This window comes from Diceros bicornis, chromosome 2 (genome assembly GCF_020826845.1).
Source record: "Diceros bicornis minor isolate mBicDic1 chromosome 2, mDicBic1.mat.cur, whole genome shotgun sequence".
Taxonomy (NCBI): Eukaryota; Metazoa; Chordata; class Mammalia; order Perissodactyla; family Rhinocerotidae; genus Diceros; species Diceros bicornis.
In genome coordinates this window covers 44,981,501-45,006,611 of record NC_080741.1, presented here as the reverse complement: position 1 = coordinate 45,006,611, position 25,111 = coordinate 44,981,501, and the positions used below count along the sequence as shown (strand labels likewise).

The 25,111-nt window shown below is 48.3% G+C and overlaps 1 protein-coding gene across 1 annotated transcript in view; it reads right to left on the bottom strand.

The window, feature by feature from the left end:
- GASK1A (golgi associated kinase 1A) overlaps positions 1 to 25,111 on the bottom strand; it is a 59,072-nt gene that overhangs the window by 12,399 nt on the left and 21,562 nt on the right. The window contains exon 2 of the mRNA XM_058555959.1: positions 8,731 to 10,026. Coding sequence (XP_058411942.1) covers positions 8,731 to 10,026 — 1,296 coding nt within the window. The remainder of the gene's footprint in view (positions 1 to 8,730; positions 10,027 to 25,111) is intronic.

The window sequence follows — 25,111 nt, the reverse complement described above, 5'->3', positions numbered from 1 at the left end:
AGGCCAGAAGCCTCGGCACCAGCTGAGGATGCCGGTTGAATAGACTAGCTGATGGGCTTTGAGGAGATAGATTGAGAAGAACTAGGTCTTATCTGAAAAGACACCTGTAGAACACTCTAAGTTTTAAACATCAACAGAAAAACCATCAGCTTTGAAAAGATGAATCCACTACAGCAAAGTAGGTTCCAACCAAGAAAGCTAGGATGAGTCACCATTAGAACACCTTTCACAAAAAGTTTCCACATTAACACATTAGAGGGGGGAATATTGTAATCTCCTCCACAGATACTCCAAAGGCATTTGATAAAATTTTACATTGATTCCTAACAATAAGAACTTTTAATAAAGCACGAATAATGAGTAGTTCTTCATCATATCTTCAGTCAAAAGCCAGCATGATGTTTAACAGTGATGAATAAATGAAAAGCAATAGGATATATTGGAGTACACGAGGAAGCCATTCAGTTTAAAACTAATTTGGCCTGACCTTGTTTTTCCGGGAAGGCCTGACGTGGCCTGTTGAGCATGCAATGTACATCTGCTTTAAACATTTACAGTGTCCCAAAGACAAGAATGATGCCCTTAAAGATAGGCATATGGCTTCTCCCCATATCGGCATTTCTTTAAGGATAGGCATCTCTTCTTAGAAACTACAGATTAATTACCAACCTGCTGTGTTCACCTTGTGACCACTGACCTGCTGTGCAGCAAAGCAATCTCATGACTGTTGTAAAAGGGATATTCCTGTCACATGTGATGTGTGTTCTTTGTTTCAAGACAGTAGACAACCATTCTGTACCCCCCACTTCTTTGGTGTGCTTCCTTACTTGGGGAAGGAAGCCCCTGGGCTACAGTCCTCAGACCTGGCTCATATAATAAACTCACCCCAATTTTGATTTATAGATTGATTATGGATTATTTGCATCAACAATGGCAAAGCTGGAAATTGTCCCAAGTCTGTAGAATCAAATCACGTCCATCATTCCGTTAATATTTACCATTGCTCTGGAGGCACCAGCAATGTAATGAGGAAGGAGAAAGAAAGAAGAGGCAATGAGAAGACCAAGTGCATTCGTTACAGACGAAATGATGGCCTGCCTGGAACACCTGAGGATAAACCAAGCAACTGTTAGAAGCAATATGATGTTAGCTGGTGGCCGGTAACCAGACTAATACACAGAAACAATAGCCTTCACACAGACTGAGAGCTACCAGCCAGAACATATAATGGAAGGAAAGATCCCATTTTCAGTGGCCGAAAGAAGACGAAATATCCAGAAATAACCCAACATGAAAGTGAAGATCCAGCTGGAGAAAATATCAAGATGCTTCTGAGGAACACGACTAAATGGAGAGACACATCCTATTCTTGGCTAGAATGACTCTATATTTTAGGATGTAAATTCTCTTTGTATTAGTCCACACAAATTTAATTGGATTCCAATAAAATCCCAAAAGGATTTGGGAAGGAGAAGGAAGCTACAAGCTGACTCTAAATTTCATATGAGAATAGTATGCGAGAATATCAGGAAAATTCTAAAAAAGAGCAATGAGAAAGACCAAGCCCTACAAGTTATTAACATAAAATATAAAGTGCAGTAATTAAAACAGTGTGATTCTGGCATATAAAGAGACAGAGCCTTTACTGGAACAGAAAGGAGTCCAGAAATAGACCTACATACATATGGAAATTGGCTATATGATAGAAGCAGCACTTCAGATTGGGGGAAAGATTAATTATTCAACAAATGGTGCTGGGACATTTGGGTTGCCATCAGAAAAGAAAATCGTTGTTTTGCACCTTATCTCTTATTCCAAAATAACTTCCAGATGGATCAAAGATATATGAAAACACATGGGAGAATTTTTTAAGTAGCCCTGAAGTGAAGATGGCCTTTTAAAACATGATACACTAGGGCCGGCCCCGTGGCGTAGTGGTTAAGTGCGCGTGCTCTGCTCCTGGCGGCCCGAGTTCGGATCCCGGGTGCACACCGATGCACCACTTGTGAGGCCATGCTGTGGCGGCATCCCATATAAAGTGGAGGAAGATGGGCACGGATGTTAGCCCAGGGCCAGTCTTCCTCAGCAAAAAGAGGAGGATTGGCATGGATGTTAGCTCAGGGCCGATCTTCCTCACAAAAAAAAAAAAAACATGATACACTAACCTAGAAGTCGTAAAAGAAAAGCTTGATAATTTTAACAACATAAAATTTTTTTAAATTTCTGCACAGTAGAAAGACTATAAACAAAGCTTAATGACAACTGAACCTGAGAGAAATATTACAATACAATGAAAACAAAAGGCTAAGTTCCTTAATCTATAAAAAGCTCTTAAAATCATTAAGAAAAAGACCAACTACCCAACAGGAAATGAGTAAAAAATATGAACAGATAGTTTTTTTAAAAAGGCAGTTAAAATCTAGACAGAGACAGGACTAGGGTGAGGCAGAAGAAACTGAGGGAGATGCTCACACTCAGGGCCGTGCAGCACAGGGTTGGCACCAAGAGTGAGCACCTCCTAAAATGTTTATACCTTGGGTGTGCCCTGGCCTCATCAATTTGTTTTCTGTTGCTGCATAAACAAACACATTTATTATCTCACAGCTTCTTTAGGACAGGAGTCCCTCACATTTTTGCTGGGTTCTCTGCTCAGTCTCATGAGGCGGAACTCCAGGTGTCGGCCAGGACCACATCTCATTTGTAGCCCAGGATCCTCTCCTAACCTCATTCAAGTTGTTGGCAGAAACCATTCCTTGCGGTTCTAGGACTAGATCCCTGGGGATCTCAGGGTCCTCCTTTGGCCACCCCCTTCCCATAGGCAGTTCATAGCATGGCTGTTTACTTCCTTCCTTGAGGCCAGCAGGAAAATCTCTCAGATGCTTCATCTTTGAAAGACTCGCCTGATTAGGTCAGGCCCACCCAGGATAGCCTCCATTTTGATTCACTCAAAGTTAACTGACCGGTAACCTAATCACTGGAGTGATATTCTAGCATACCCACAGGTCTTGCCCACACTCAAGAGGAGGGGTTAATACTAGGCGGGGTGGGAATCTTGGGGACCATCTTAGAATTCTGCCCATCACACCTCACCCTAATTGAGGTCCTGCTTTTAAACATATGAAGAAATGCGCAGTGTCACCCTTTGAACCCCCTTGTCTAAGCAGGTTGTTCCACCCCTCCATCACTGGCTGCACCATCTGTGAAATGGGGAGAAGCACAGCACCCATCTCTTGGGTCTACTGTGGGACCTAAGTGAGTTCATGTGTGTGGTTGTAGCAGACATTGAGAGACAGGTGTAGGCACTTCATAAGTGGTAGCTGCTCTTATATTCCATGTCTCTGGTTGGAAGCCTGTGAGGTCGGCAGTGGTCACGGATCTGGGCTCCTCTCTAGCTGATAGAACACCTGATGTCCCCAGCAGGCCAAGTTAGAGGAGGTACACCTTAAGTGAAGCCATGGATTTGGACTCAAAATGAGGAACACACACAGGATCACAAGTGACTGAAATGGGCTCCCCAGGAAGGAACTGGGCCAGCCTCACCCAGAGGAGACTCAAGAAATGATTTTTTTTAAGTGCAGCAAAGAGGGCAAGAGCACGTGCTTTGTGGCCACACTGCACTGGATCAGATCCCAGCTCCAACACTGAAGGCTGTGTGACTGGGGGCGAGGTCCTTAGCCTTCCAAACCTCAGTCTCCTCATCTGTAGAATGGAGCTAGGAATACTGTCTGCCTCCTGCGGCTGTTGTGCAGTAACACATGCAGAGTGCTGGAACAGTGCCCGATGTCGAGGGCATCAGACAGCATTAGACGTTGTCATCTCTTCTGGACGCTTAAGTGAATTACCTGCCAGAAGGCCAGGGCTCGATGGTTGTGTTGTTTTCTACCTCTGTGATTCTACACTGGGCTCTAAAAGAAACGTCGAAAGCCTTGGGATTCTTTTCAGTCTAGGGGAAGCAGTGGTATTTGAGGAAGCAGAACACAGCAGCACCTAGACAGGAAATCATGCAGAGGCCTAGAAGTTCATTTGTTCATTCATTCATTGGCTCTTTCATTTAACAAGTGCTTACCCAGGACCAAACCAAGAGCTTGGCTCTGTGCTAGGTGCTGGGGCTGTGGTGGTGAACAAAACAGAGAGACAGATGGTAAATATGTGAACAGATAAATAAAATATTTACATACTGTGCTGGGAATGAGAAAGGGCGTAGGCAGGGTGCCATGAAAGAGACAGAGACTCACAATGGAGGAGGGGCAGTCAGGAGAGCTAAGGCCTGAGGAGGGGGGTCAGAAGCAAGTTAGAGCAAGAGGGCTGCCCCGGAAGGAGCCAGCGTGTTTAGAAACTGACCGAGGCCAGCTGCCAAGAGAGGGGGCTGGAGACAGCAGAAGGGGATGGATCACGCAGGTCCTTGAAGAACCTGATATTGAGGGCACTGCGAGGGCCTTGCCTCGTTTAAACGGGGAGTGTGACGCGATCTGATTTACAGTTGTAAAGAGGTGCGCTCTCTGCACCTGACTGGAGGGTCTGAACCTCAGAGCTCTCCCTCCAGCTCCCAGCTGCTGTGTGGCTTTGCCTGGGGCTTTCTCCGAATGCCAGGGAATTAACACCTCCTGGAGCAGCCCTCAACCAAAGACTGACGGGAGATTTGGCTATAAATACCTCACATCCCCCTCACCTCTTGGTGGGCTAATTCTGAGCATGTATTTTATACCATTTCTCAGAATCTTCTGTGGAACTAAGCCCCAGTCACCCACAGCAGAGACCTGCTTGATAACATGCCCTTTATTGGCTGCCTGCTCTCCATCTCACTTCCCACTTCCCTACAGGCATTTCCTGGGATCCCCTGCCAGAACAAGCTGCCCCCACTGGAATCCTGGTCTGGGGGAACCCAAACCAAGACAATCACTCCAGCTTCTGTAAGGAGACTGGATTGGAGAGGACATAAGTGGAGGCAGGGAGACAAGTTAGGGGGCTGCTGTGTCAGTCCAGGTAAGAAAGATGGTGACCTGAACCAAGATGGTGGCAGCTGGGGCTTTTTAAGGGACATGAAGGCCCTTTATAAGCAGAAGTTGCAGAATGACTTCTATGAGCTAACATTACCAACACTCGGTCTGTTTGAATTCTCCATAGCTCACCCACCCAGTCCAGCCAGTCACGCCCTCTAAGAGGTGGCAGGACATGAGAAAAGAGACCCCTTTAAAAGACAAAGAGAGAGATGTGCTTGATCCCTCGGCGCTCCCTTCTCGTACCCTGGCCTCTGGGTGGAAGGCCCCTGGGGTCCAGGCTTACCTCCCCTCAGGCTGGATTTGGCCTATAGCGGATGTGATGGTCATTAGCTCTCCTCCACCATGGCTTGGCCATACCAGCGTCATTGTCCCAAGAGGAGAACTTTGTACCTTTTACCAGAGTGAATGCGACTCTAGTTGTTAGTGGCCCATGACACTAAGCAGAGTAGAGTCTTGGAGCCCCCACAAACACGTGTACATACTCTCCCACCCATGTCGTCCATCCAAGTAGAACCAGTTTTTCACTGATCCATGCAGAAGTAATGGGCTCCCTCTTGGTCTTACTTCTCCCTGTGACACAGCTCAGGGTGGGGTGGGAGGGCACCCACTCACTATTAGTACTTTATCTTTCTTAGAGACACCAGTTTCTTCATTGAGAGCACCATGCTGGTCACATTGGCCTGTGAAACTTGTTCTTGACTTACCATTCATTATGAGTAGCAGATGCTGTTGGTGTCCCACCCATGTCCCCTTGGCACTCACTATTCCTGTACTACTGATGGCTTTCTACAAGTGCCTGTGGCTCTCTGCCATAGCCCCTTTCTGGCTGAAGGAGCACGCTTGGCTGGCCAGCATGTGGGCCAGGCTAGAAGTGCCAGGAAGTTAACGCCCTCAGGAGCAGCCTCAACCAATGACGGCTGGGAGTTAGTGGGTAAACAGCCCAGCTTCCTTGGCCCTCAGGTGAGACAGCTCTGACACGTGTTCTGCACACTCCCCCAAAGGTCTCAGCAGGATGGAGCCCAGTTGCCCACAGCAGTATCTGGGCAGCATATGGAATGTATGTGAGTGTATGGTTCATGTGAATGGTGTGCAGGTGTGTGTGGCTATGGCACATATGGGCATATAAGGTTCATGTATAAGTGTGCAATACATGTGTTTGGGGTGTGTGTAACTGATTTGATTATTGTCTAACAGATATTTGCTCCTCTCCCACTTCTACTCCCACTTCTATTCTGGGAAGAATGCACTTTCCTTCCCTGATGTTGGGCCTGGCTATTGACTTGCTTTGACCCATGGAATATTAGCAGAAGTGACATTGGCAGAGGGCTTAAATGTGCTTTTGCAGTTTGGTTGAGCTCTTGGGCTTCTTCCATTCCCCATGAGAAGAGTTTGCTCTGGGTAGTGCTGCCCCCTCAGTCTGGGCTCCAGGATGAGCAATGAAGAACAGACCTGAACCCAGCCCACAGCCTGGAGCCAAGCTCAGTCGAGCCCAGCTGACCACAGACCCTGGAGCAAGAAATAAAGAGCCCGTGTTTTAAGCCATTGAGTTTTGAAGAGGTTTGTTACACAGCATTATTTCAGCAATCACTGACTAATACAGAGTGTTACGTGGGATTTGCGAAGCATAGGGTATGATTTGTGGGGGTGTAAGGAATGTGTATGTGTGCAGTGCGTGTATATTTTGTGTCTGGGTAAATGGTATGTTGTGATACACAAACACAAAAAAACAAGTGTTTATTATTGGATAAAACGAAACAAATGAGCAAGCATACTGCAGAGTGGGCTGTATATGGAGTTTATACCCAGTCCCTGGTGAAGGTACCTCCGGTTCCTGTGCTGGGAAATCCACAGCCCCGCCTCTCTCTGACTTGCCAGTGGTTTCTAAGAAGGTGGCGTCAGCCAGACAGGGGTGTTTGACTTGACTGGTGTTCAGCAAACCAGGGAAGAGGTGGCACAAGGCCAGCCAAGTCGCATCTGACCACACACCCAACCTGTGTGGGCTTTGGCTGCTGAGACTTCCGTCCCCACAGCAGGGCTTGGCAGCCGAGGAAGGGTCCCACACTGCAACCCCAGGAAATGGACAGAGGGGCTCTGTGTGGCGCAGAAAGCAGCTGCATGCACATCAGCTGGACCGGGACCTGGCAAGGAGGTGCGTCCTATCTCGTGGCCCCCGGGCATCCCTGCAAGCGTCCCCCTTTCCTGCCCTCGGTCTTGGTCAGCTGAATGGCGACTCTGTGATTACGACGGTGAGCTCTGGAGTCAGACCATCCAGGCTGCATCTTGGTTCCACCAGCTGTGACCTTGGGCAAGTAACTTAACCTCTCTAGGCCTCAAGTTCTCAACTTTAAAATAGGGATAATGTAGTATCTTGCTTGTAAGGTTGCTATAAGGATTGGACGAGTTAATTGTCGTCAAGTGTTGGAGACAGTGCCTGCTTATTATTGAGCAAGTGCCACCCGCCAAGCACTGCATTAAGTACATTACAGGAATGATCTCGAGTGCAGAAACCACACAAGGCCAGCGTTATCATCTGACGTAAGCAGGGCTCCCCCAGAGACAGACCTCGAGACAAGAATTCAAGCAAAAGCAGTTTATTTGTGAGCTAATCCAAAACCACAAGCAGGGAGCGGGGAAATGAGACAGGGAGGGCCAGCCATGACCACTGTGGGTAGCTGGGGCCCAGTCCCAGGGGGAACTCTGAGAGACACATAGAACATGCACCAGAGCTGCCCCAGCCAGGGAGCCGGGGCTCTGACACGCCAGCACCGTCAGTCCCTGGAGGCTGCTCCTGGAGGCAGCGTGACAACAGCCTTCCCAGTTTGCCCAGGACTGTAAGTCCTGTGGTCTGGGAGACCCCTCCGTCCTATCCTGGTGGCTGGTCACACTATCCGGAGGGCGTTAATTCCCCAGCACCCAGCCTGTCACATGCAGGGCAGAGCAGCTCAGGACCCAGAGCAAACCCACAGAAGCAGGTGCTGGCAATTAGGAGCCACCACGAGCTAGAACGGTCAGGCCCGAGGGGATAAGGTCAGACACTCAGTCCCATTTTAGAGGTTAGAAAAGGGAAGCTCAGAAAGGCTAAGTGACCTACTCAGTGTCACACAGCAGGAAGTGGCCTGAGGGCAGCAGGTTCAAACTCAGGTCTGTGTGATGTCAAAGCCCATGCCGACCACCAGGCTCCAGGATCCCCCTTCCACAAAGCAGCCACGGAGGCATAGACTGGAGGAGCTGGACGTACCACGGTCAATGGGGGCTGGCTCACTGTGCACTCGGTACACATATCCTCCCTTTTTGAGCTTTATTCATATTTTTGTCTTTGTGTCTCTCTGGCCACAGTTCTACACGTGTGGCTCCATGGCTGACATCCAGCTCACAGGCCCTGGAACAGCTACGCCGTTCTGAGTATTCATTACCTTTTTTTCTAATATAATTTATTATATTGTTAGTTTATATAATTTAATTTTTAATAATGCTTGTGTTTCACAATCAAGTCACAAAATTCCTGAAAACTTTAGCAATCACCTCTTGTGAGACCATATGAGCTGGTTCCAGCACACCACTGGATGAATAAACACAGAGGCAGAAAAATAAAAACAGGCGCTTGGTGGTCAAAAGCCAAGGACTGGAGGGAGAGTCACCATCCAGCCTCAGGCGGGCAATTCCAGGGCCTCAATCTCCCCCAGTCCCTACCTCCGCTGCCCTCCGCCCCGCCCCGCCCGGCCCCACCTACCTGCAGCAGGAAGTCAAAGAGCGCCAGGCGTGCCCACTCGGCGTGGTGGATGCCCGGGCACGGGGCCTGGCCCGGCCGGCTGCAGCCACGTGCCAGCAGGGCCTGGTACTGCAGCCAGCCCAAGGCCAGGGAGTTCTGGTCGTCCTCTGGGTCACCCAGGTGCTGCACGTCGGGCGCCCACCAGATGACGGGCCTTGCGCCACCGTCCGTGTAGCGGTAGGGCAGCAGGGGGCTGTGGAAGCTCCGGGCCACAGCAGGCAGGCTCCGGCGCAGCCCCAGGACTCGGTCCACGTGGAAGGACAGGACCTCGGGCAGGTCCCCAGGCCTCTTGATCAGGCCGCAGAGCCCCTGGGAGCAGAGTGGGCTGAGCCCAGGAGACACGTCCCGAAGGGCACCCTCGGCAGAGAAGCCGACCTGCAGCACCTGCCCGTGGCCGGGGACCCTGGCTTTGCCCACCACCTCCCCCTGGGCCAACAGCCGGAGGGTCTGCACATCGTGCTCTGTGAGCCATGGGGGAACCTGCCCTTCTGTCCTTGAGCCAGTCAACAGCCCAGGGGTCTCAGCGTCACACCAGACAGATCCTTGCAGCTCCCCAACAGAGTCAGGCCACCGACGAGCCCCTGCAACCGGAGCAGGATCCCCTGCTCCCTGCCCACCAGTCAAGGCTCTGTTCCCAGCTCCTGGCAGATCCCTGCCTTCCACTGGACGCAGCCGGAGGGTCGGTCCAGCAGTAGTTCTCCAAGTCCTTCGAGCTGCCGTGTCACGCCCTGTGAGGAGGCTGAACAGGGTGCCAGTCTCATTCTGTGCCTCCTGGGTGGGACCGTTGTGCCAGGGGGTGCCCAGTTCTTTGGCTCCTGGACGTCTGACCTCATCCTCTCTCAGGAGCACAAGACGCCGGGTACTGAGTCTCAGATCTCCTAGAGATGCCAAAGTAATGTCTCGCCTGACCCTCCCTGGACGTCCGCTGTCCCCTCCCAGGGACTGCCTGCTTTTGTCCACTCTCCCTCTGTGGCCTTGCTCCTCAGCACACATTAGGTCGGAATTCCTGGGCAAGGCCCAGTCTCGCCAGAACCCCAGGCTTCTTGCCCGCTGCCTCCGGCTGGAGCTCAGAGCCTGCCAGCTGCGGGGGTCAGGGGCGCTGGTTACTTCCTGGGGTTCCATGGGACCGGGGTCCAGGCCAGCAGCAGGATGCTGTGGGGGGAAGCGGGTGACAGCCACTACAGACAGAGTCATCAAGAGGCAGAATGCCGTCACCAGCCGCCTCTTGCCACGCAGCTTTCTCCAGAGCCAGGATGCCTGGGGACGGGAGAGAAAAAGAAAGTTGGAGACCTGGGAAAATATCAGCCTCAACAAAATACTGGGGACAGTGAACAAAGGACCATCTTGGATGGCTGAAGAGGGAAGAGAGCAGAGCCCAGGTGGAGCAACACCTAGCTGCCTTCAAGAGAGGGAAGGCCCAGTGCAGCCAGCTCCTCTCCCGCTTCAAAGCTTAGCTTGCTTCCTTCCAGGCAGCCTTTGCTGATGCCTGCAGGCGGACATGGGCTTCTCCTCCAGAATAAACCGCCATTACGACAGTGGCCACCAAGCAGCACAGGAGTCTCTTTCCACACCTGTCCCACCACTAGATGCTGACCCTTTCTTTTCACCTCCGTGTGACTCCCAGGGCCCACTCTGGCAGACCTCTCGTTGTCTCCCACAAACACGCTCTTCCCTTTTCCAGGGCACACAGCTGCCCAGCTACAGATGACTCTGCCCAGCCTCCCTTGCAGCCAGCTGTGGCCTCGTGACTAAGTCCTTGCCCATGGCACAAATCAGCCACTTTTGCATGCCCCACTTGCTCAAAAGGAAGTTGGCTGCCCTGGCCTTTCTCTCTTGGCACATGAATGTGGCAGCGCCAGCTCCGCACATGTTGGTAAGGACACACACCGAGGCAGTCATTTTTCAACATCTGGTTCCTGGACCAGCAGCCTCAGCATCAGCATCACCTGGCAACTTGTCAGAAAGGCAAATTCTCAGGCCCCAGCCAAGATCTACTCATCAGAGACAGGGGCCCAGCAACCTGTGTTTTAACAAGTTCTCCAGGTGATTCTGATGCTCGGCCACCACGGAGCCACCAGAAGGAAGGAGCTTGACCACATGGGAGCAGAGCTGCCAAGTGCTGTTTGAGCCACTGTGTTTTGGAGTCCCTGTAACTGTGAGCCTGCAGCACCATCTCCATCCCCCACAATACCCTAGCAGCCACATCTGTCCAGGCACCCTGATCCCTGACCCCTGACCAGAGCTGATGGGGCCGTCCTGGACCTGACCCACACTGGGCCAAATAGCTCCTCAGCCCCCACGCCACCCCGGGAACATAGGCTTGTAGCAAGTCAGCCAAGTTGGCTTATTCTGCTCATGAACTAGAGAGCAGGGGCGCATGGCTGCCCAGCTAAAGATTACGGCAGTGGCCATATTCTATTGAAAGCTACTTTACATGGAGAGAGAAGAAACAGCTGCAGACAAACCAGAAACCCAAACAGGAGGGAGCACCTTGCCCAGCTTCCTGAAGCTTCTGGTTCCGGTTCTGAGCCTGGCTCAGGGACAGCTGCAGCCACTGCCTGAGCTCTGTGAGACTCTGCAGTATCCGTGCAGAACCCACTCTCCCTTGGCACTGGAGCTGTGGACCAAGGCTGATCCTGTGCAGGAGACCAACAGGACTAATTAAGACACCTGTGGGTTCCCTTCCCTCTGTGATAAAGAGCCTCCCCTCCCTCCTTCAGTCCCATTCAGGCCTCCCCTTCCCTCCAGCCAGGGGCCTGGGGGACTGGGCCCCTCATGCATCCTCTTATTTGTCTGTTCCTTCAGCATCTTTCTGGACCAGTGGCAGTTTCTACAGGAACCAAACATATTTCTCTTCTCAGCACATTGAGCATCAGAAGAGAATCAAAAGGAAGTTGCAGCACAGCCCTAAAAACTCCCCACAGATCCCTCCTGCCTCCAGTCCCTCCATGCTGCTCTTCCTCCGTCCTGGCCCCTCCATCCTACCTCACCCTCTTAGCGCCTCCCGGCCTGGCACACTCAAGTCCCTTGGGCCCCCTTTGTGCTGGTGCGTGGTGGTGGAAAGAGCACTGGCCCAGGAGTCAGCAGGCAGCAGTCTCTGGGTGACCTCAGTCTCAGGACCAGCGTCCACATCTACAAGGGACTGGATGAAATGACCTTTAAGGCCTCCTCACTTCCCCCAATATCCAGTGACTTTAGCTCTTGGTGGACAGTCGGAGGTGGACTGAGCCATCGGTGGGCTTTCCTGGGCCTCCCCCTGCCCCAACTGCTCATCGAGCATCTATGGCAGAGCAAAGCTGGACAAGTGGAACCCCACACCACCACCACCGCCACCCCATAAGGCAATCTGGGCCCTTGAGGGAGGCTCTTGGAGAAGAGAGGCTGAAATGAGTGAGCTTTTCTGCTGCTGCCCTGTCACCCCCAGGAGACACAATCACCCACCTAGGCCTGAGCAGTGGTACCATAATAACCAAATGTTCCCTCACAGCTATGGGCTGACACCCCCAACACCCAGTGGGATTTGTCAACACCAGGGTGACTTAAAGTCCAAGGCCCAGAAACACCCTCCATCCACCTGGTTCTAAGACCTGCAGCTATTGCTGGAGGCCCCACCTAAGGTAACTATCCCTCACCACTGGAGGAGGAGGAAATGGGGAAGATTCCCATCTGATTCTTGCCTGACTCCAAGATGCCTGTGCTGCTGTGAGCTAGCAGGTGGGTCTATGTCCCAGGGCCACGTACACCCTGCTTGGGGTGGGACGAGGTGAGGACCAATGAGCTGAATAAGCAGTGGAAAGGTCAGATGAGGGCAGGTTTCTGATTTCCCCCAACTCCAGCCAATGCTTCCAGGGCCACAGGGCAGGGAGACAAAGCCAGGAGAATATTTTCCTCGTAAATTGTGGGGTCCTCTAGACACCCTGGGTTCCCCAGACCTGGATTTCACCTGGAATCTCTCTCCTACTTACTGGAGGCGGGCTGGAACATGGTTTTCAAACCTGCCCAGGGGGTTCCTTCATGGTCTACCACGGTGCAGGGGTTTAGGAGAGGACTGTGTGTGCTCTGCACCTCACACACACACACACACACGTACATACACAGAGACACATACATGCATATATACGCACATACATACATACGTACACATGCACACACATACCCCCACACACATATACACATTGAAACACACATACACACAGATATATACACATACACACATATACATCCACAGATACACACACGTATGCCCACGCACTTATACACACAGACGCACACACACTTCCACCAAAACAGCTCTGTGTTCTTCCTTCACAAGGTCGGTTTAGCCCCTTTATGTTACTTGATATGCCATCCTTGTTTAGTCTTTGTTCTGTCATAATACTTTATAGTATATTTTCTGTGTTTATAATTTTGAAATCTTTCACTATGTTTTCAGCTACCTTCACTTTGGTGTATATTTCTTGTAATACTTAGGAAATTTTGATTGGGTCCTAACGATTGCCTTTATGACCATCTGCCCTTCACTGTCTCGTTCTTTAAACAGTAGCTCTTCATCCCTACGAAGAGTAACCATAACATTAGCCTATGTCCTCTTCCCCACGCTACCCTTCCTCTGCCATTCCATCTAATCACTAGCATTATCTTTTTTATGTTTGCCTTTGTACAATTACATATGCTTACATTTCTACTATATTTGTCAGCATCAAATGATATTCCTTGGTCCCCAGCTATTATTCGTGAAGAGCAAGTTCATTCTTTCTCCCACCTTGTCCCTCATTCCCCTTCCAAATTTTAATATTTGTGCCATTTCTCCATTGTTAGAATATAAAACATGTACATTCTATTCCATTACTACAATACTCACATATGCTCAGGTCTTAGTTCTTCAGTTAAATATATTCTTTGCATACTCCTGTCTTCTTTGCCCTAGTTTTCCATTATTTCTTCGTTGACTGAAGTTAAAACTCTATAATTTTCTCAAGAAGTACTCATGGGAGCAATATTCTCTGAGTTCTTGCATGTTGAAAACTATGTTTCTATAGCATTCATACCTGAAGGAAAGTCTGGCTGGGTATAAAAGAATGCTGTGTCACAGTTTCTTTCTCAGAATAACTGTGGGTCCTGCTCCACTGTTTTCTAACATTGAATGATGCTGTGGAGAAATCGAAGATTAAACTGACTTTTTACCCTGCCTCACTGCCTTAAGGATTCTTTCTTTTTCTTCCTTTTTTTTTTTTTCATTTTTTCTAGCTTTATTGGGGTATAACTGACAAATAAAATTATATATAGTTAAATTATTCAACGTGATGATTTGATATACGTATACATGATAAAATGATTACCACAATCAAGTTAATTAACACATCCATCACCTCACGTAGTACCTTGTTTGTATACGTTGAGAATCATTAAGATCTACTCTCTTTGCAAATTTCAAGTATACAAGACCGTATTATCAATTATAGTCACTATGCTGTACATTAGAGCCTCAGACCTTATTCCTCTTATAAGTGAAAGTTTGTACCCTAACATCTCCCCATTTCTTCCACTTCCCAGCCCCTGGCAACCATGTTTTTACTCTCTGTTTCTATGAGTTCAACTTTGCTTTTTAGAGTCTACATATAAATTATACGATACAGTGTTTGTCTTTCTCTGTCTTGCTTATTTCACTTAGCATAATACCCTCCAGGTTCATCGATGTTGTCGCAAATGGCAAGATTTCCTTCTTTTTTGGGGCTGGATAATATTGTATTGTACATATATGCATTTTTGTATCCATTCATCCATCAGGACACTTAGGTTGTTTCCATATCTTGGCTATTGTGCATAATACTGCAATGAACATGGGAGTGCAGATATCTCTTCAAGATACTGATTTCTTTTCCTTCAGATTTATACCCAGAAGTAGGATTGCTGGATCATATGGTTATCGCTTGTCTTTTTGATAACAGCCATTCTAACAGGTGTGAAGTGATCTTTCTTTTTCTTGGAAATCTAGTAATGTTGCTAGAATAAATCTCAATGTTGACGTTCTGGGTCAATTTTTCTTGGCATGCAATATGCCCTATTAGAAAAGGTAGACTTAAATATTTTATTTCATCAAAGTTTTCTTGGACAAAATATTAAATATTTTCCATTCCACTATTTTATTTTCATTTTTTTCTTTAAGCTCTTCAATTATGTATATGTTGGATCTCCTTTGTTTGTCTTGTGTATCTTTCATCTTCTCTCTAATTCTTTCCATTTTCATTTTCATTTTGTTCACTTTTCTTAGTTCTATACTCTATTTCGCTTATTGTTTTCCCCAATATTTATTCACCCTTGTGTACTTTCTAATTTCTACCTAATTTCCGTTAATTTCTACTTATTCTTATATCTTTCCAGTGCATATTTCACTTCATCCTGCTATCATACCATTTTTTTCTTGAATTCGTGCATTTCTCTTTTGTTCCTTCATAGAGGGTATGTTTTCATTGTTTTAAAAATTCTTTGTGAAATGCTTGCTCAAATTTTTCACCTGTTTCAGGGTAACATTTTCAGGTGACCAGCCTTCATCAGTTCATAAACTTAGCTGTTCTTTGTCTTGTTTTTTCTTACAGTGTCTCTGTATGGATGCTGAACACTTTTTATTGTATGAGTTGGACCAGTCAATTGAAAGAGGTTCCTACAGAGGAGCTGGAGTGGAATTTGAAATCAGCAGGTTTTCATAATGCAGATGCTGTCTTCTCCCCATCTGCCACACAGCCAGGCTCCTTCCTGCAAACCTGGTTTGTGAGCCTGGTCTTCATGTATCCCAGCTTCCTCTGCTTTTCTCACCCTAACGGTCCAGCTGGGGCCTTTGGGCCACTAAATTCACCCCCATTTCCATCCCCCTCCCTTTTGCAGACAAGAAGAGATGGAGATTTTGCCACCACTGGGCTCTCTCCTCCACTGTTTCTCATTTCTCCCAACACTCCTCCTGCATGAAATGGACTGTTTTTCACTCTGCTCCCAAGTATTTTGGTGTCTATCTCCTGATTTAGCTGAAAAAGGAATTTGTATTTTGTCTTCATTCTCTTTGTTTCTTTCAGATGGTTTGAGAAGGAAGTGAGAATGCAGAGTTTATGCAGCCACAGTCATAGCAGCAACCCTCAGTGACACATTTTTAAGAAGAAAGGAGTATGCCTTTATAGAATGCGGTGACGAGACCAGCCCACAGAACAACCAACCTTTTCAACTTCTGTGGTCAGGAGCCACAGCACCCAGACAGCCCTGGATATTCCAAGAGTCTTTCTCCGTCTGCACATTTCTACAAGATCTATTCACCAGCTTTGTGTGAATTTAGTGCAGGTGTGCTGACAGCTCAGGACCCCCCAGAGACCACCCTTGAAGCCCTCTGAAGAGTGTCATGGAGCAGAAGTGAGGTGGCCCACCTCTTACAGTCAGATTTCTAGGAGTCAGAGAGAGGGGAAGGGACCCCTAGGTCCAATAGAAGTTCTCCACTTTATAATCTACTCACCATCCCCCCCCCTCCAAATGTGCCCCTCCTTCTGTTTCCAATCTGCTGAAAGGTAGCACTGTGTACCCAGATACAAATACCCAAGCCAGAAATCTGGGCCTGATCTGCATTCCACCCTTTCTTCTGCCCTATACATCCACGACTTGCAAATTTTTCCTCCTAAACATCTCTGGAATCAGTTCATTTCTCATTGGCCCCTCTGTGCCTACCTGAGCCCAGGCAGGCACCATCTTCTTTGCCAGGACACCTAATTGGTCTCTTTGCCTCCACTCCTGCTCCTTTGCAACCCACTCTCCACACACGGGCTCATACCCTTCAAAGTCTCTTTAGAAAATGTCTAAATACCTTAAGCGCTTGAGTGATACCGAACTTCTTTCAGTTCCTGGACAGTGCCAGACCCTCTCTATCTCCATACTTCACACATGCCATTCCCTCTGCTGGAACATTCCCCTCCTCCCTGCTCTCATTCTTTAGGTCTCAGCTTAGACACCACCTCCTCTGGGAAGCCTTCCATGGAGGCTCAGTGGGTTGGATGCCCTGGCTATCTGCTCCCATAACATGCTCTTCTTCCCTGGGCACAACCCTTTCACTCTGCACTGTAGTTGATCATTTAATGTCTGTCTCTCCCAATGGAGTTGATCCATGCAGGTGACACTGGCTCACTTGCTATTGTATCTTGGGACTATCACGGTGCCTGGCACACAGGAAGCTCTCTATGAAATGAGCCTTCAGATAAGAGGGGTTATCAGGGAGGTGCAAACACCGTCCCCTGGCCTGTGGCACTGCAAGTCTGCTGGCAAGAAGGGCTCCTCCAGTCTCTGGGGCGCTTCCCTATTTGGGGCTTCAGGAGCCCCCCTCTATAGAAGATGCTTTTTGTGCCCTTTGACTGATTCCAGTTGCCTTCACAGCAGACAATCCCGCTGCACACTACCAGCTTCCCACCTCAAGCCCCTGAATCATTCTCTGCTTCCTGCCTGCTCCGCAGGGAGGCACAGGGGAAATTAACACCTTTGGTGACAACCCTCAGCCAATAGGGGACAAAAGTCAGTGGACAAATGCCCAGCCTCCATCCTTTGGAGGGACAAATCTGAGAGCCATTCTATATGGTCCCATAGGGTCCCCAGTGGGACTGAGCCTTTTTTCTATAAAACAGATGATCCTTGTCACCCCCTAAGATGCCTTTATCTGATGATCCTTTTGAAGTGAGATTCTAAATTTTTGTCATAAATAGATTCTAAATTTTTGTCATAAATACTTCATTACTATTTAAAGCACACACGTGTAATAGATGCATAGACAAGCACTGTGAAAAACCCAGATAATACTAAGAAAATCAAGCAAAATGTGAACATTATTCTTCCCCTCCCCAGAGGGAGCCACAGTCAACAGTTTAGGTGTACATCTTCCCAGACCTGTTTCTTTTCTTTGCATGATGACATACACATATGTCCTGGTGTATTAGTTAGTTTCCTGTGACTGCCATAACAAATTACCACACACTTGATGGCTTAAAAAACAGAAATGTGTTCAACATCCGTTTCACTCAGCCAAAATCAAGGTGTCAGCAGGGCTATGCTCCCTCTGGGGGCCTTGGGGAGAACCTGTTCCTTGCCTCTTCCAGCTTCTGGAGGTTGCCAGCATTCCTTGGCTTGTGGCTGCATCACTCCAATTTGTGGTCATGTGGCCTCCTCCTCTTCTGTGTGTATCAAATCTCTTTGCCTGCCTCTTATAAGGGATTATGTGATGGCATTCAGGGCCCACTTGGATAATCCAGGATAAGCTCCCCATCTCAAGATCCTTACCTTAGTCAGATATGCAAGACCCTTTTTCCAAATAAGGTAGCATTCACAGGTTCCAGGGATTAGGATATGGATATCTTTGGGGGGATCATTTTTCAATCTACTACATACGGTAATTATTTGTAGCATAAAGGAGATGACTATTCCACGACTTGCTTTGGTTTACATAACAATATGTCCTGAGGCTCTTTCCGTATCTGTCTGTATAGAATTACTTGACTGCTGCATAATAGTTCACAGTGGGAATATGCCATAATTTCTTTACCCACTCCTCTACAGGAAGGATATTTAGATTATTTCCAATTTTTATTATAACAAACAATGCTACCCTGAACATCCAGTACCTGCAGCTTTCGGAACAATTCTAAGGATTTCTAGAGAGGAGAAATGGCCATAGACAAAGAAGTCTGTTTGGGATTTTTTTCCTTTTAAAAAGAAAAATATGTCTTCAAGTTGCATTCATAATCTGTATTCTCCAAGTTTTGGATACCACCAGGGAAAAATAAATCATCTTTTAAAAATATTTCGAGAAGACAGACTGTTTTGATTCTTCTCTCGGCCTTGCTTGGCTTCAGACAACCTGGGGAAACTTGGCAATTGTGCAGTTGTGCAGAGACCAAAGGTTCAAAACGGCCATGAGCAGATGTCCCTGCAGGGCCACCCAAGTAAAGCTTTGGGAGAAGAAAAGCAGCTTTGATCAAACTGAAAAAACATCCTCTGCAGAGAAATATTCAGCTGAATACCAAGGAGTACATTAGAGAAACGAGAAAGGGAAATGATGCATGATGTACTAGAAAGTTTGCTGGTGGAACCCAACTGACCCCATCGCTGCACACTTGCCAGCTGACCCCGCCCATCCCCAGGTCTCACTGCCCAAAACACACACACTGTCTTTTCTGCCCTGAGATGATGACGGCAGGAGGGAAAGAGGAATGGTGTGACCTTCATTGTTGGTTCTATAGCTGCCCTATGTTTCTTCCCTCCTCAAATCCCCACTCCCACCCTTTCACCAAGACTCCCCCTTAATTCCTCAGAGAAGATGCCCACTGGCTCAAGAGCCACATCCACCCACAGCTGCAGAGGAAGAAGAGTTGAAAAGGTGGGGTAGCCAGAAAACCATATGGCATGGGCTTTGGGGAAGACACAGCTAAGTTCTAGACCAGCTTCTGCCCTTCTGAGCTTACAATGGGCAAGTTATACAACTTCTCTGCCCCATTTCCTCAGTTAGAAAATGGGGGAAAATGAGATAATTTCTCCCTCCAAGGATTGGCATGGGAAAGACATGAGTTGAAATATGTAAAGGGCCGACTACCTGGTTTAGTACTTTTAATTGAGTGGTGGGATCAGAGTTTTCCTGCCTCCACTTTCTGAACCCCCTCTACCTTTCTGGGATTTGAAAAATACCCTCCCCCTCTTTGCCTGGGTTTTGGCACTTCGTAATGTCAGAGTGAAAAATGGAGATATTTTGGAGCACAACTCAAGGTAGAGGCAGAAAGAGAAACTCTCTCATTATAAAACCACGAGTGTAAACCAGGAGGAGGCCACCTTGACAGTGAGAAAGGGCTTGTCCCAGAGTCGCCATCTAAATATATCCAGGATGGAAGAGGAAGGAACTGCTTGGCTTAGAGGCATGCAGGAAGGAGAGGGGAGAAAGGGTGGGAGCCAGGAGGGAAATATGTGAAGGGGCTAAAAGGAAAAGACTGAGATTCTGACAAGAGTGGGGTTTGGGTTCCCTAGCAACTGTGGGAAGGAAAGCCAGGAAAATAGTGATCAACAGAGCGCACTGAGAAGCTGGGGGGCTGTGCCGGGCTGGGGACAAGAGCCACCACCAAAATCCCTGTCATTGCCTCCGTGCAGGGTGGAAGACAGCTCTTAAATGTGAATGAAGGGCAGTGTCATCAATGGTGTTATTTGTTCACAACCCTTCCTTCCTCCTCACCTTGCTGTGTTTCCCTGAAGACGGAGCACACTTCCCTGCCCACTGTCCTTGACCTTGGCCATGTGACTTGCTCTGCCAATGGAACGAGAATGGACACAACATATGCCACATCCCACTGGAGGCTTTAAATGCTCTCATGGGCTTTCACTTGCCTCCTTGCAAACTTGTCCTCCACCATGAGACGAGCACCCCCAGGTGAGACACCTGGAGCCAACCTGAACACAACCTCTAGCATGGAGCCAACCCAGCCACACTGCTGGGTCCAGCCTACCCCCTGTAAGCCATTGAGATGGTGAGGTTGTTTGTTACGCAGCATTATCACAGCAAAGCCCGACGAGTACAGATCCTTGGGTGATTTCTGTTGGGCTCACTGTGTACCCTTGGGCAGATAGCAGTCAGGCAGTTTAGTAATTGAGTGTAGTGTCCTTCCCTTGAGTAATAAGGGCGCAGTGCTGGCACTACACATGGGACTCAGGCTGTGATGACAACGGTGGTGCAACCTGGTCACAGATACATCCCATTAACCAGTTTCCCCCACAGGATGAGCAAATGGCATGGAGAGAATTTTCTGTCAAATGGAAACCAGAGAGGTCTTTTGAGAAAGACTTTTTTGAAAAATTCCAACACAAGCTCGTTGCCTCTGCACAGAGAGAGTTTGAGAGACATGGACACTGGGAGGAAAGGACTCGATTACAGTTTGCACTGTAACTGCCAGCAGGAGACTTCTTCTCATTCCTAAAGGGTCACAGGGAAAGGAATGCTCTTCTACTTTGGGGAAATCCAGTCAGGATTTTGCCGTGCTTTTTGGCCCTAGCCCTCCCTTCCCCAGACCACCTCCCAGAATGCCCTCCTCTAAACCCCGACATCCCTGTGCTTCACAACTATGATTCCCACTGGCTGCTGCCCAGGAACCAACTGGCAGGAACAGAGGCAAAGCCATCTTTTCCCAACTCCCAGATGTCAAAAAAGATGACAAAAACCTGGTCCCCCACCCAACTGCCCTGGATGATGGGACAGCATGCTGGGCAGGGAAGACCGGGATAAAGTGGACCACAACGTTCCTCTCCCCTCAGAACAGACAGAATGACACAGCACTTGTAAAGTGTTTCTTGGTGGGAGTTTTCTGGCTGGGAGAAGGGGCGGAGGGAAGCCATGTGATGATGTGTGTGTGTATATGTGTATGTGTGTATACATGTGTGCGTGTGTGTATACGTGTGCGTATACACGTGTGTGTATGCATGTGTGTGTGTAATAAAAATCGAGTTTGGCTCTGGTTCTGGAGTCATCGCTAAAGGTCGGACCATTCTGTCCCCTGACCTCTGCCCTCTTCCAAACAGCCCCCACTGGCTGACCACTGATTCATCACTACTCAGACTCGAGTGAGGCTGGCAAAGATTTTGGAATTTGGAGTTTCTGTTCCATTTTTTAAAGATCAGTTAAGTGATTTTCATAACAAAACCATGGCTGGGTAAGAAGGAATACATAAGCATATTTTCAGAGGGCTGGATTAAAACCACATGTCACAGTCCTGTGAGTAATGCTGCAGTCCAGACCTGGTCAAACTCTGCTTCCCTTGGCTGAACCCAGAGTCAGGCCCCAGGCGGGGGCGCTGGGCTGGCACAGACCTCTGGGGGGCAAAGGCGACAGACACAGCTCGTCAGGACCTCCTCCAGGCACAGAGCATCCCTCTGCCAGTCAGATCTGCTGGGTCCTGGGAGGCTGGCACTGTGTCTTCCACTGCGGGCAGAATCCCAGGCTGCCCGTCTCCTAAGCCACCACCCAACCAGCCCCCCTCGCTCAGCCCCATCAGAGTTGTGATTTTCCTTCCACATCAGCAACTTCAAGACAAGAAAGGACTTTTGCCCCTGTAATTTCTGGCCCCACCAATTTCCAGGAAAAAGGAAAAAAGCCCGAAAGGAATGATAGCTAACATTTATTCAGTGTTCACTATGTGCCTGGGACTGTTACAAAAGAACTTTACTTCTATTAACTGATTTAATCTGCATGCCAGTCTTTGGAGGTGCGTATTAGTAGCAGTATCCCATTTTACAGGTGAGGGAAACAAGGCCTAGAGAATGGGGGGGACCCAAAGCTCACAGAGCCAGCGAGGGGGCAGCAGGGCATGGACCCAGGCAGTCTGCTCCAGAGCCAGTGACCTAATTGCTGTGCCACCCTGGGAAGGGGCTAGCACCCAAGACCTTGCTCCAGCCCTGGTTCCGAAAGACTGCAGTGGGTCTCCGGTGGGCCCTGCTCTCAGAGGAGGTCTGCCTCTTTGGGACTGGTCAGTTCAGCTGTAAAATGGGGCTTGAATGAGATCCAGGGGAAGTGGTAGCCTTTTTTGCACTGGGGCAAATTGAGGGAAAACAAAAATGTTTTGGGGCTACATTTATTTTTCTTTCAAAATGAAAATAACCTTATTGTGTCTGATGTCCTACTTTATTAAATAGAAGAATATCAATAAGAAAATGCCACCTTTTGACCTGCTCAAATCTGGGCATATTTGAGGGGTAACGTCAGAAGCAGCCTTCTAATAATCTATTATCCTCAAATTAGATCTAGGGCTTGATCTCAAAACCAGGCAGGTTCTATGCCCTGCTCCTTCCAGAACCAGATGGTGCCCAAGTTCCTTTCAGCTCAAGCATTCTCGAGACTAGCCAGGAAACTGAATAATCTGACTCGAGAGGTGAATCCAGCAGATCCTATTAACAGTAGCCACTTACCGAGCACATACCACAGGCCAGGCACTCTCAAAACCCCACAGTGTAAGCACTAATACGATGATTTTACAATGACAGAAGTTAAGATTTAGAGAAGTACCTTGCTTAAGGTCACACAGCTGGTCAGTGGCAGGCAGCATTTGAATTTTTCCCAACACCCATGTACTTTTCCCAAAGCCCATGTACTCCACCAGAATGATGAAGAAGACTCCAGAGCCTTGGGAGACAGGTGAGGTTAGGAAGGGGCTAACCATGGGAAAGGAACCTGGATTTTGCTGCCCCTATTGCTGCCTCTTTCCACAACTTGCTGTGGCTTCACATAGTCTTGACCTGCAGCAATTCAGTGGGTGCTAAGTCTCAGAAGCCAGCACAGTCGTGTAAATGGTGGTCCACACAGTGGGTTCTTAAGCCCAGAGAAAAGTCCTTCTTGAAAATGAAAATCTCTTTTCATCTCCTCCTCGCCCTTCTTTAATCTGCCCAAGCAAATGCTCTCATTGGCATATTTAAAGAAAAGCATTTTGAACATGTGAAGGCACTGCAGATATTTGGCCTGGGGGGATTTATGGCGGGGGTGGGGGGGGCTGAAGGTCCACAGCAGGGGGTAATTTGAAGTTCTCCTGAGGCTTAGATTTTAATTTCATTTGCCCCAAGCCAATGAGTCCATGGCTGTCTGCCCAGGTTCTGCTACTTAGCCTCCATAGCATAACTTCAGGGACACAGTGACCTTGTGATGTGATGGAAACTTCCTTGTTGAACAAATAGCAATAGCTAGTGCTGGGGATGGAAATGAAGACCAAATGGAGTCTCAGAAAGTGATGGTTCTCATTCTGGGGGAAGAAAAGAAACAGGGAGAAGAGCCCCAGAAAATGCAAGCTTTAAAAACAATCATGAGCAGAGTGTTATATTTAGAGATGGCAGATATCTACGATCCAAATGAGTTCTCCACACCCCCATAAAAATAAGAAAAGCAATTCAAGAAATTGTTTCAGCAAAGGCTTCAGCCAAAAGAAAAATTATTTTTCAAGAACAGTAATAGAAATTGAAATTTTAACTCGCCCAGTCCACTTTGCTACATTTTATTTAGAACATAAAATGCTATAAGGTGTTTTCAAATTTGGAGATTTGAGAAAGCCTCAGGAAGTGGCCCTTGCAAGCATTCGAGTTCTACTTGAGGACGCTGCCTGGCAGGAAGAAGGCTCTGGCCGGGTGGCACCTGAGCGTGGGTTCGTCTTTTTAGTCTTCCTCGTTCACTGCAGTGGTTTCTTGGCAACTGAGCTGTTATCTACAATGGCCTGGAACCCAACATGTGACTGGTTAGCGCCATGGAGTGGAGAACGCTGGGCAAGTCATGTGACATCAGGCACTTCTGAGAACCTCAGGGCACCAGTATGGGGATTCAAGGCACCCTGAGTCAGGAGGGAGGCAGCCTCCTCCAAAGGGACAGCATAGGGCTGAGGCATGGAAAAGTGTTGCTCCCCAGACAAATTCTGCTGCATCACAGTTTTATCCTTTTATTCTGAGTCCCCCCCCTCAGCCAGGCACTGGGCAGGAAAAGGGACACCAGTGTGAGGAAGGCTTGGCCGTGCCCTCAAGCAACTCACTGTCTCTTTGTAAAAATGAAAACGATACAATTATTTGCCCCACACCAGTTTGGCTATCCCAAAGCTTCCCACAAAACTGGCCTTGCCTACATCCAGGACATTTATCTTCCCAAGCCTGAACGGGTGCAGTTGGCAGAGTATGGAAAGCCAGGAAGCAGAGCTGGGTGCCCCTCTCTGAGGACTCCACCACAGTCTCATGACATCTCATATTTGTTTAGCATTTTTCACTACTATGGCTTGAAGGATGTTGCCTCCAGACATTCTCACAAAGACCCTGGCAGGGAGGAAGGATTCTCATCATGCCTGTTTTACAGATGAAGAACTCGAAGCTCAGAGAGGCCTAGTCATTTGCTCAAGGTGACACGCCAACTAAACAGAAGAGCTGGGATTTCATCTCAGGTCTTCAGCCTCCAGAGACCAAGCCCTTCCCAGCACATAGGAGCCAGTCTGGGCCTGGGGATTTGGAGACGAGGAGGGAAGGATTAGCTCAGGCCTCAGATGCTCATCCAGAAGCATTTCCAATGCTCCCAGCTGACATGGGGAAACCAGTGCCAGCAGAAGGCTTTAGAAGACCTGAGAAATACCTGGGTCTGTCTCTTCAGTATGTGAGCTGGTGCTGAGACACAGCAAAAACCAGATAACCAAAATTATCTAATTATATTGGGAGGATGGATGGATGAGAATGGTCTGTGTGTGCTGGAGGTGGGGAAAGACCCAAATCTTCATCTTTCACAGAGGGCAGTTAATAAATAATGGTCATAACTGAAAACAGTTTAAGAAGTGCTGCTCTG